The following is a 12,383-nucleotide window of genomic DNA, read 5'->3' on the forward strand; positions in this document are numbered from 1 at the left end:
GCTGACATTCAGCAGATGCTTTATTGTTTTGTAGTGAGAAAGGACCATGGGAATTACCTATGGTTTTTATGGTATGGACAATTATATGACAAAGGATATCGTTGAATATCGGATGTGTGTGCACAACTTTGGGAAGTCCTTCTCCTGCCATCGCCATCTACAGACTATGACGTGCTGCTCCGGAACGGGAGAATGAGTATCGACAAAATACACGTCACTTTAACGTGGATGATGGGCTCGTCTCTCAGCCCACAAAGTCCAAGGCCTTCGATCTGTTGAAACAAGCTCAAGCGTGTCTAGCTCAGTCGAACCTGAAGCTGCACAAAATCGCTTCAAACAGTGCTTGCATGATAAAAGCCTTGCCTGCTGAACACCTGGCCAAAGGCTAAAGGATCTTTCCTTGACTGATGAAGCGTTACCAATGCATAGAAGCCTTGGACTGTCCTGTGGAGTCTGACACGTTCACCTTCAAAGTCTCCGCAGAAGAAAAAAAAAAACATTCACTCGACGTGGAGGTTTGGCCACGGTGAACAGCCCTTTTGACCCTCTCGGTCTTGTGGAACCAGTGACCATACCGGGAAGGGCGCTATTGCAGGAATTGTCCATTGACTGTTGTGACTGGGAAACTCTTCTTCCAGAGGAAAAGCTAAAGGAGTGAAAAATATGAAGGACTTCGCTTCAAGACCTGAAGAATCTTCATATCTCACGCACATACCCCACTCTCTTCTTGGGGCTAAACACACAGAAGTCTTATCACTCAAACAACACAGAGACAACTTTTCTTTGAGCGCTTCCAACATTTCTCCACTTGGGTCTGTCTTCTTAGAGCTGTGGCACTTCTTATTCATGTGACTCGATCATTCAGGTCAGACTCTTCTTACATACAGTGGGGCAAAGAAGTATTAAGTCAGCCACCAATTGTGCAAGTTCTCCCACTTAAAAAGATGAGAGAGGCCTGTAATTTTCATCATAGGTACACTTCGACTATGAGAGACAGAAAGGAGGGAAAGAATCCAGGAAATCACATTGTAGGATTTTTAATGAATTCATTGGTAAATTCCTCGGTAAAATAAGTATTTGGTCACCTACAAACAAGCAAGATTTCTGGCTTTCACAGACCTGTAACTTTTTCTTTAAGAGGCTCCTCTGTCCTCCACTCGTTACCTGTAGTAATGGCACCTGTTTGAACTCGTTATCAGTATAAAAGACACCTGTCCACAACCTCAAACAGTCACACTCCAAACTCCACTATGGCCAAGACCAAAGAGCTGCCAAAGGACACCAGAACCTCCTTCCATCAGCAAGGGCATTGGGGTTGAAACGTGGCTGGGTCTTTCAGCATGAAAATGATCCCAAACACACCGCCCGGGCAACAAAGGAGTGGCTTCGTAAGAAGCATTTCAAGGTCCTGGAGTGGCCTAGCCACTCTCCAGATCTCAACCCCATAGAAAATCTTTGGAGGGAGTTGAAAGTCCGTGTTGCCGAGCGACAGCCCCAAAACATCACTGCTCTAGAGGAGATCTGCATGGAGGAATGGGCCAAAATACCAGCAACAGTGTGTGAAAACCTTGTGAAGACTTACAGAAAACGTTTGACCTCTGTCATTGCAAACAAAGGGTATATAACAAAGTATTGAGATGAACTTTTGTTATTGACCAAATACTTATTTTCCATCATAATTTGCAAATAAATTCTTTAAAAATCAGACAATGTGATTTTCTGGATTTTTTTTTCTCATTTTGTCTCTCATAGTTGGGGTATACCTATGATGAAAATAACAGGCCTCTCTCATCTTTTTAAGTGGGAGAACTTGCACAATTGGTGGCTGACTAAATACTTTTTTGCCCCACTGTATGTAGGCTTGGAGGTATTGGGTCCTTGGACACTACTCACTCGGCGTACAACAGGAGGCCCAGCTCAAATGAGCTTTGGGAAATACTCTTTACATGCATGAGTACCCGAGCGGTACATATTAAAGTGAAGGTATATGGACACCTTCAGCTGTATATATGCAGGTTTTCTACAATTTGTCAACCAGCAAAACCACTTACATCCGATTGCTTGACAAATTTAATCTGGGCTGAAGGTGGAGAAGGACTCTAGTAAGCAGTCAACTACCCAGAGGTACTTAAGTCAGCAGGGCTGGGCATGGGATTTCAATCCTCCTCACGCTTCACATATGGGGTGGGGGGATACTTGATTGGCATTTCACGTAGAATACTGGACTCAATGTTGCTACAGGGGAAGTCACTCCACTTACTAAAGAAGTCCTTTGCACCCTCCTGGCTGAAGTGTCAGCAATCATCAATGCAAGACCATTGGTGCCGGTCTCTTCCAATCCAGACTCACCTTTCCTCCCAAATCTTGCAATTCTACTTGCCTACTTCTACTCGCCACAGTAATCTGGTGTATCTGCTCTCCTAGGTCTCTCCACAAAGGAAGACCTCTACAAGAGCCAATGGGGGTAGGTAGAAACCTTAGCTAATGATTTCTGGATCTGCTGGAGACATGAGTACTTGCCAACTCTGCAGAGCAGATGCAAGTGGAATGAGACGTGCAGAGATATGCAAACTACAGACAATAGCTCTTGAAAGAAAGTCCGCTGTTCTGCAATGAGTGGCCTTCTCAAGGCACCTCTAAGAGCTACCTAAGACCTGTCTCTGACCTGTCTTCTTCTCCTTCCTAAGAGGACTGAATCTTGAGGTAACCCTTCGCTGATGTTAGTGGTGACATCTAACGATGCCAGGCGGGAAGTGTTCTGTCCTCTGCTTTGATTCATGTGGAATGGCGCTATCTGTTGGACTTCTCTTATGTGTTGCAAACAGGAAGTAGGTAGTAGTCTCCTGTCATTTGGTTTGCTAGCCGTGCGGAAACACCAGGAGCAATCCTTTTCAACCCTGGCTTGTTAAGCTTAAGAAAGCAATGGCTGTCAGCTTATTCTATTAAAAATTATGCTTAGAGTAATATATTGAAGAGTATTTATGACAGATGATGTTTGACACCCTAGTATTTGTAAATTTTCCATTTGCTAGCAGATATCATACAGTGAATGGGATTTGCAGTAGCACAAGCTGGATCCCAAGTATATTGCTGTAAATTTTGCCCTATATGTTTCACTACATCAGAATATTTGTTTATTTCTATCGAAATGTATTTGTTTATAGCCCCTATCATAATGATAGTAGGTTAGGTTTGTACACAGTGGTACTGTAAAAAAAACAGTAATTTGTGAATTTTCCTTTTCTTTATAGTTTCACTCTTTTTTAATGACAACAATGTGACAGCACTGTGAAAGTCACTGAACCTGAGAGCAAGGATGCTAACTTCCTGAGTCACATGTCCTTATTGAATGGAGTTTGGCTGGCTGTTGTTGTGGTTAATTATTAATCCCCACATGACAAAAAACCGATTACATGTTCAACTAAAGCACCAATATTCAAGGTATTTGCTATAAAACCCAAAAAAGGGAAGTAATAAAATAACACAAAGAACTGAAGTCTTCCACAAAAACAGGCTTAAATAAAATAATAGCCAAATACAGTTACATTACATTACATTTAGCAGACGCTTTTATCCAAAGCGACTTACAATTGTTCAATCACCGACGGACGCAGCCATCAGGAGCAATTAGGGGTTAAGTGTCTTGCTCAAGGACACTACAGCATGCTAGCAGGAGGAGCCTGGGATCGAACCAGCAACCTTTAGATCACTAGACCACCAGCTCTACTGCCTGAGCTACCCCCCCCCCCTTCAGCCAAGGTCATGAAAAGGAAGGGTGGAAGGGTATGCAGTGGGGGTTAGTTCCTACCAAAAGTGGTCCAAGAAAGGACAACCAGTGAACAGGTGACAGGGTCATGGGCGCCCAAGGCTCATTAATGCGCGTGGGGAGCAAAGGCTCACCCATCTGGTCAGATCCCATAAAAGCCACCATAGCAGAAAAAATTCATGCTGGCTATGATAGAAAGGTGTTTGAATGCACAATTCATTGCAGCTTGCTGTGTAAGGGGCTGCGTAGCCGTAAATTGTTCAGAGTGCCCATGCTGACTCCTGTCCACCGCCAAAAGCGCCTACAATGGGCATGTGAGTGTCAGGACTGGACCATGGAGCAATGAAAGAAAGTGGCCTCTTCTGATGAATCAAGTTTTCTTTTACATCATGTTGATGGCGTGCACGTTGTTTACCTGGGCAAGAGATGGCACCAGGATGCACTATGGGAAGAAGGAAAGCCGGCGGAGGCAGTGTTATGCTCTGGGCAATGTACTGCTAGGAAACTTCCATTCATGTGGATGTTACTTTGACACGTACTACCAATTGTTGCAGACCAAGTGCAAAAGACCAAGTACACCCCTTCATGGCAACGGTATTATCTGATGGAAGTGGCTCTTTTCAGCAGGATAATGCGCCCTGCCACACTGAAAAAAATGTTCAGGAACCGTTTGAGAGACATGACAAAGAGTTCAAGGTGTTGACTTGGCCTCCAAATTCCCCAGATCTCAGATCGAGCATCTGTGGGATTTGCTGGAACAACAAGCCAGATCCATGGGGGCCCCACCTCACAACTTACAGGACTTAAAGGATCTGCTGTTAATGTCCTGGTGCCAGATACCACAGGACTCCTTCAAAGGTCTTGTGAAGTCCATGCCTGGATGGGTCAGAGCGGTTTTGGCAGCATGAGGGGGAGCTACACAATATTAAGCAGGTGGTTTAATGTTGTGGCTGACATACCTATATATATATATATATATATATGTATTACTGCAGTGGGTTTTTTAAATCCAGCAATTATTCACCATTTTCTGCAATGCAACCATTAGAGAAATACATTAGACACATTGCCTTTTCAATTAAAAAAAAAAAGCCTGCAAAACCTTAAGAAGATTAAGATCAACATTTATATATGTGACTGATTTCATGAATAGATTGATTGCTTTTTAAAAATGATCATCTTATCACTTTATATTTATTTACAGTTATTAAGGGTTGTCTGTGGATCTGCCAGGATGTTTTAATTTATATGTGTTACCATTAGATCATTTTTTTTCTAACCTGAAGACAACAAGTAGTTTCCAATCTTGAATGATTAGTTCCAGAGAAGTGACTATTTATACTGACATGTAGGGCTGAACAATTTGGGAAAATAATCAAATTGCAATTTTTTTAGACCTATATTGCAATTTAGTAAGTCCTTTATCTTCAGTATTATTCACTAAACACAAGCAAAAAATAATTCTATAGTATGACCAACACAACATTGGACACAGTCACCATAGAAACTTCTCTTTCCTATGGACCAGACCTACATGTTATGATGAAATTAGATGAATATTGATGCATGAATTGATATGAATAACCTATCTTTATTTTACTATTGAATTGAAAAAAGAAAACCCTTCAATCACAGTAGAATATTGACTGATTGATTTAACTTCAAGCCTTGTGATTGTTCAAATCTGAAAATTAACAATTGAAAACAATATGCAGTGTCTCAGCAGAAAATTATTTTTATAAAAATATTGCCTACATACGTCAACATACAAGGAGTGGCGCTCCATGTGCTCAGGGACAAAAAAAACCCATACAGACGCAGTGTTCTGGAAGAGGCTCTGTGACTATACAGGTGTTTCCTACCATCAGGAGATGTAAAGTAAAATAAAAATACACTGTTCTTGTGTGCCGATTGCGGGCACTCCATCGCAGGTATACTCATCGCTGACAGAGGCATCAGGTACTGTCCGAGAGGGAGACAGATTGCTCCCTCTCCGAACTCCCCCCCCGGACAGCCCTATTGGTTAGATTGTGTAACATAAAAATACCCCCCTCCCCCCTCTTTTTTTTTTCCCAATTAGTTGCAGCCTTTGCGATTTGAAAATTGCGGTCTATTAAATTGCAACGTCGGTTTGAATTTGATTAATCATTCAGCCCTACTGACAAGACAATTTTTTTTAGGGACACCATTAGAAGGCCATTAAATAATAAGAGACTCGGTACTCACCCTGCTCTGCTGAACTGCTCTAGATGTGACGACTCGCAGTCTGGGCTTAAGTTTTGGATTGACAGGCACTTTAGCTATTCTATGTGTTTTTTACAATGAACCCCAGCTTTCTTGGAGAAAAGTTACCAACTGTCAGAAAGTCATTTAAAGGATCAGGTTTTTTTCAAGATTACTTTATTAATTGATTAAAGGACTTCTCCAAGGGACCACAAATTCACTGAGGGTCAGCAAGCAACCCAGGACACTGCCTAATTTTGATTCTGGACGCAAGAACCTCTACATTGCCTTTTGTTTGCAGCTACTTTGTTTAGCTTCAAAACAACACAAAGTACAGGAACTGCTAGGGTGCGAAGCTACAGGAAGCACAGAGCACTTGTTTTCTGAGTGATTCTACCACACCCCTTATTTTCTGAGGTTTCCAGTCTGCCATGAAAAACTCTTGAATATCGAATCAATTGAGAGATATTACAACATATCAATTCAGTTCCCTGTGAAGTTCCCTAAAATTATTGTGAAAATAACAATGTAGGGCTGCACAATTACTCGTATATTAATTGCAATGTCGATATTGGCCTGCACAATTATAAATTGTGACCAGGGATGTTTTTTTATTTCAATTTGTCCACGATCTGTGCCATCTTAGCGTCCGATTCACAAATGATATGGCACTAATGTTATGCCAGCGCAAACACAGCCATAAAGTTTTGCAGCTGAGTGCAATTTGCCCTTGTATTTAGTCTGATCGCAATAATCCATGTGGGAAATAATCTGCACACACACACACACACACACACACACACACACACACACACACACACACACACACACACACACACACACACACACACACACACACACACACACACACACACACACACACACACACACACACGAGCATAAATGCGTATTGGAGTCTACATTTATGCCTACACTGCTCTACACTTGTCTGTTTTACAAATTATCAGAGTTAAATAAATATAAAACTTATATTATAAATAAATAATTGTCGCTCAGTAGTAGTGTGGGGGGGTAGGCTTTTTTTTTTTTCTCCTTGCAAAAAACCTTCAAGTGAAATTAACTGAACTTCTTGTTTGGGATCAATTATTTTTATTTGGTGGCATGTGGTGGCACTTTTATTTTATTTTTTTAGTAAAATGTCATTTAGCCCTAAGAAGACATTACATTACATTTCATTTAGGAGATGCTTTTATCCAAAGCGACTTACAATTGTTCAAACACCGACGGACGCAGCCATCAGGAGCAATTAGGGATTAAGTGTCTTGCTCAAGGACACTACAGCATGCTAGCAGGAGGAGCCTGGGCTCGAACCAGCAACCTTTAGATCACTAGACCACCAGCTCTACCGCCTGAGCTACCATCCCTCCACCATATTATTATTTTTTCTATAAAGTGCAATAAATGAATTGTGCTCCCCAAAAAGGATAAATAACCATGATCACAATATTGAGAAAAAATATATATATTTTCATTTTAGCCATAATCGTGCAGTCCTTTATCAATGTTAGACTTGAAAAAGAGTAGATTAATGAAAATGCATATGAAAGATGTATGCATATTTATGAAAAATCATGGGCTTTCAAACAAAGTTATTGGTGTTAAAATGATCATCCTTTTGTCTGCAAGGCCGAACATCTATTTGAGAACAAGGCCTCATCATGTCCGAGGAAACGTGCACGTATGGCATTCCCCACCAGTTGTCAATGCTAAATAATAGTAAGGTTTCCCATCATCCCCTCTGCCTTCAATATTTTAGGAAATGGGTGCAAATGTTGTGATACTCAGAACACATTCAGCTTCCCATGACAATTTATCAGAAAGTGTCTACCATTTAGCGCAATGGATGTTTTGCTGTGGAATTTTGTGAATAGGCTTTGTGTCAATCAGGTGGTATTGGTAATAGATCATTATTTTGTAGCCATTTTTATCTATCCAGTGTCATCCAGTGTCACACAGTGTCTTAGTAACCATGTTGATAGACGGAAGGGATATATTGCTGTGTCCATGAACTGTGCTTAAAAGCCCTGTTCTCTCCTGGGACACCACAAGTTCAAGTCCCTGTCTTAAGTCAACGCTGTAACATGACATAACCAGTAACCTTCCTCTAACAAGCTTTTCAGAGAAAGAAAATTGTTTGCATTTTAAGGAGCTAGATTGTGGGGAAGTTAATGATAATAAACAAAAAAAAGGGCAAATGTAATGAGCATGGCTTCGACCTTATCTGTTGGAGAGCTAGTTTTAAATGGAAAGATGCTAATCAGAATTTAACATTGATAACAATGAGGGGACAAACTGGACTGCCGAGATTCTTATTGTCTATGTAGTGACCATATACATGTGGTGTAAGAGAGAGATGGACACCGCTAAGTGTGATCAGGCCAAGTGTGTTATAATAATGATAATGTCAAGCAGAAAAAAAAAACCAAAGAGGCTAATGTAACTGTATTCACAGGATATATAATCAGCCACTTTACAAATCGGATGGGTGACTCACCGAGCATGTTCAGAGTGCCTATAGTGTTGGTCTTCAGGGTCTTGATGGGGTTATACATGTAGTTTGGTGGAGAGGCTGGAGATGCTAGGTGATAGATTTGATCCACTGTTGATGAGAAAGTACACACAAATGTATACAGCAATATATAGGGGTAGCGGGCATAATAAGCCCAACATGAAAAAGTACTCACACTTATAAATGCATCTGCAATGGTAAATCAAATCAGATCGATTGCCAATAAGCAGTATGTCTTTTAAGCGCTACTAAAGAGGTCAGCAAATTTGCATTTTGATATGTCAGGGCTCGACAGTAACGGTTGCCTTCAGCAATTAGATTGGGTCAATTGGCAACCATTTTGTGGCCTCTGGTTGTCCCCTTTGGCAGCCTCTTTCTAACATTAAAAATAGGGACAGAAAACAGCAAAACGTGCACCCCAAAATAAATACATTTGTTGCATTAGTGACATTTAAAAGTTTCCGTTGCAGTCAGAACCAGAAAGCTGCACGTGCGTTGGTATGTTTATTCAAGTGCGCACCAGCACCTGTTCACGTTTTAATGCCTTTCTTCGTCATCTGTGATGTGAAACATCAGATATCCACAATCAGAGAAAGTAAAAGTGTGTGTCCTGCTCATAGTTCAGTTATAAAACAATGCACCACAGAGTGTCTCTCCTGCCGGGCTGCTGACAGCGCTGTCAGCCAAAGAGTCAATCACAATGGACGGCAGTAGAGCAAGGTTATTACGGTCAGGGATTTACAGTGATACAGTCAGCATTTAAATGTTTTTGTTTTTTTTCTCCGTCCAAGTAAATAACGCCCTCCACGATCGATCAACAAGTGGACTTTATATTTCAGAACTTTTTTCACCAAACGTTTTTGCATCCCTGTACCGTTAACTAAATCTAAACTCAAAACTAAAACTAGGTGTGAAAACACATTTCGGTTAAAATTAGACAACAAAAACTAACTAACAATATTGTGTACTTACAAAACAAACTAAAATAAAACAAAAATATCCTGGAACTATCTTCAGTTTTAGTTTTTTTTTTCTAGTCAAAATTTGTCACAATATAGCTGTTACAATAACCACTTCTGTCTTTGTAGACAGACAGCATTAATAATGAGCAAGGCTTAGACCTCATCTGTTGGAGAGCTAGTTTTAACTGGTAAGATGCTAATCAGAATTTACCATTGTTAACAATGAGGGGACAAACAGGACTGTTGAGATTCTTATTCTCTGTGTGGTGACATACAGTACATGTGGATGGAAGAGAGACAGAGACAGGCTAAGTGTGATCAGGCCAAGTGTGACCAAAGGAGTTAGTGTCACAGCTCTCGTCTGTCTTGACTCATGTTTCTTCCCCTCAGAAGATTCAAATTCAGTAAGTATGAGATAAAACACTAACTACAAAGAATTTTGTTTGCTTACTGTAATAACGCTTTTAAACATTCTTTCATGTCACATTTTCATTATTAAGCTGACATATAACTGCCTAGAGATACTAATTACTCAAAAATATAAGGTGACCAAAAATGGCAACCATATTTTCAGTTTTGACAACCAAAAGTTGATGCCTGGTTGCCCATCTGGCAACCACTTTTAAAAGTTAGTCTTGAGGCCTGTAAGTTATTAAAAGCAACATGAACCAACAAACTCTGAAGAGGCTAAAAACTTGGCTTCCAAATTACAGGTGTATCAGCCAACTGGGGTCTCCAAAATCATGACTGCATCAACAAAGAGGCTCTGGGGTCGCAAGTCAAAGCTCACTGTCCTTGATGTGCAATTTTTCCACTTCAGAGTGAACAAAATTTTAAACTAAAATATAGCCAGTCCCTCTTTAAATGAGAATGCCTCACCTTCTTTCATCCATTTTTAGTTCCGTCTGTCCTCCAGTTTTCTCTTTTTTGACATGACTTTATTTTGGCAGCATGTAATCACTTGACCCTGTGACCTACCTATTACAGCCATTCCATCTCTGATTATTGTCCTTCTCCATCAGTGAATCTCTTCTCATAGCCTTCACTTGTTGATTCCTCACTCTTTAAACCTCAGCACTATATAGCTTTCTTTCCTTTCTTTCCACCTCCCTTCTTTTTCCGCAACCACTTTTTTGCTACGATTTTTTTAGGAATGGTTTGCGTTAGCTGGTCCCTTTTGTGAATTATTTCCATAAGTATTGTAAGTATTCCCATAGTGGTCCAGTCAAAGTGGTATCTTATAAAGTGTCTTTAATTTTATAGAGTGGGTAAAAATATGAACACTAAGACAATGTCAGTGAGAGAAAACAGTTCCCACTAGCCTTTAGAAGTATATACATGTTACAGGTACATGAAATAAGTTACTTTACAAATAAGTGGTCTGTGGGGTGAAACAGGGCACAGGCTGTGATATCGTCAAATAGGGGTTCCGTGCTGTGTGCGATTGTGTCTTAACAGAACACAGTTTTCTCCAGTCTCGAGGCCTAGCAGAAATAAAGGGACATATTAACAGCAACTATGAAAAAAACCCAATAATGTGGGATTCAAATAATTTTCCATCATTGTGATCTGTTTAGATTTGTTCTCAAGCTTCTTAGCATTTCCTGAATCCCCCCCCCCCCCTGGGGATTAAAGCAACACGTTGTAACTTTTTCACCTTAAAATAACCATTTAGATGGTACACTGTCTTGTAATATGGAGAATGGCACCTCTTTTATTGCCACCCACCACCCCGAATACCAGTTCTTACACTATGCAACTTCTATGTTTGGGTTTCAAACTGTGGGAAAAGTGTGTGATACGTCACTCGCTTGATGTTTGGCTCCGGTAATTGCTGTTTTGCTGCCTGGTATAATGTGTTAAAAAAAAAAAATCCAAAAAAGAAACCTGATAAATTATAAACTTGGCGAACACAATGTCCGGTAATAATGGGTAAGGTAGTTGCTCCACGCCTCCGACAAGATGGACCAGTGGTGCCCCTGGCACCCGCACCTCAGCCGGTGTGCGCTGGCCCTCACACTGTCATTGCGCCACGGGGTTTGTTTCACCCTCTAACTCACACATGCAAGCCGATCTGCCAGGCCGAGCACATCTGGTAATACAGTACACTGGTAGCAGCTGGTGGTGGCTGCCCCTGCGCCCTCTCTCCCTGCGGCTCGGGGAAGCGGCGAGGTCTGTGCAAGGGGGTGCTGTAACCTAGATGTACTGAAACATGACCAGTAAAGTCCAAATTTGTCCGGTAAAATAAATAATTTTCGACACTGGACCGAGTTCTACGACAGTGGTGTAAAAGTGCAATTGCACTCAGAAACTGTGGGGGCGCCAAACCCCAAATACAAAAAGTTACATAGTGCTGCTTAAATAAAGTAGTATATTATCTGATTTAACTCATAAAAAAACATTTAAATTATCCCTACAAATCACTTGCTGTCATAACCTAAAACAGAGTAACAAATTTCAAAGTGCAAAGTGGGATGTATCAATTATTAATGATATCCTTCAAACAGTCATCCATCTTTCTTGATTGAGAACCCCTGCTTCGTATTTAATTTGCTCTCAGCTCAGTTACTCCTAATGCACACAACAGAAAAATGATCTGTTATTAGAGAGATCCTCATTCCCCTCTGATCTTCCCCTACACCTTAGGGATGACAACATGGCGCAGTAATCTCAGTAGGAGACCAAATCATCAGACTGGGTTTAACAGCCACTCACTGGACATATCAAAGCTGCGCCCTACGTGCACTGAATAAAACATGACAACTGGAGGAATTGGGGTGCCCATGAGGACTGCCTGAGGTCGAGCCATGAAGGAACACACTTTTGTTCAAACGACCACACAGGAAACTGAAAACAGGACTTTCCATCCATATATGGAGGAGAATTCAGTCGAGAAGTCAGT

At 40.9% G+C, this 12,383-nt stretch overlaps 1 protein-coding gene across 1 annotated transcript in view; it reads right to left on the bottom strand.

Annotated features, from left to right (window-relative positions):
- Positions 1–12,383, bottom strand: part of uxs1 (UDP-glucuronate decarboxylase 1) — a 48,265-nt gene that overhangs the window by 19,147 nt on the left and 16,735 nt on the right. The window contains exon 7 of the mRNA XM_080019109.1: positions 8,505–8,609. Coding sequence (XP_079875235.1) covers positions 8,505–8,609 — 105 coding nt within the window. The remainder of the gene's footprint in view (positions 1–8,504; positions 8,610–12,383) is intronic.

This window comes from Zeus faber (assembly GCF_960531495.2).
Source record: "Zeus faber genome assembly, chromosome: 18".
Classification (NCBI taxonomy): domain Eukaryota; kingdom Metazoa; phylum Chordata; class Actinopteri; order Zeiformes; family Zeidae; genus Zeus; species Zeus faber.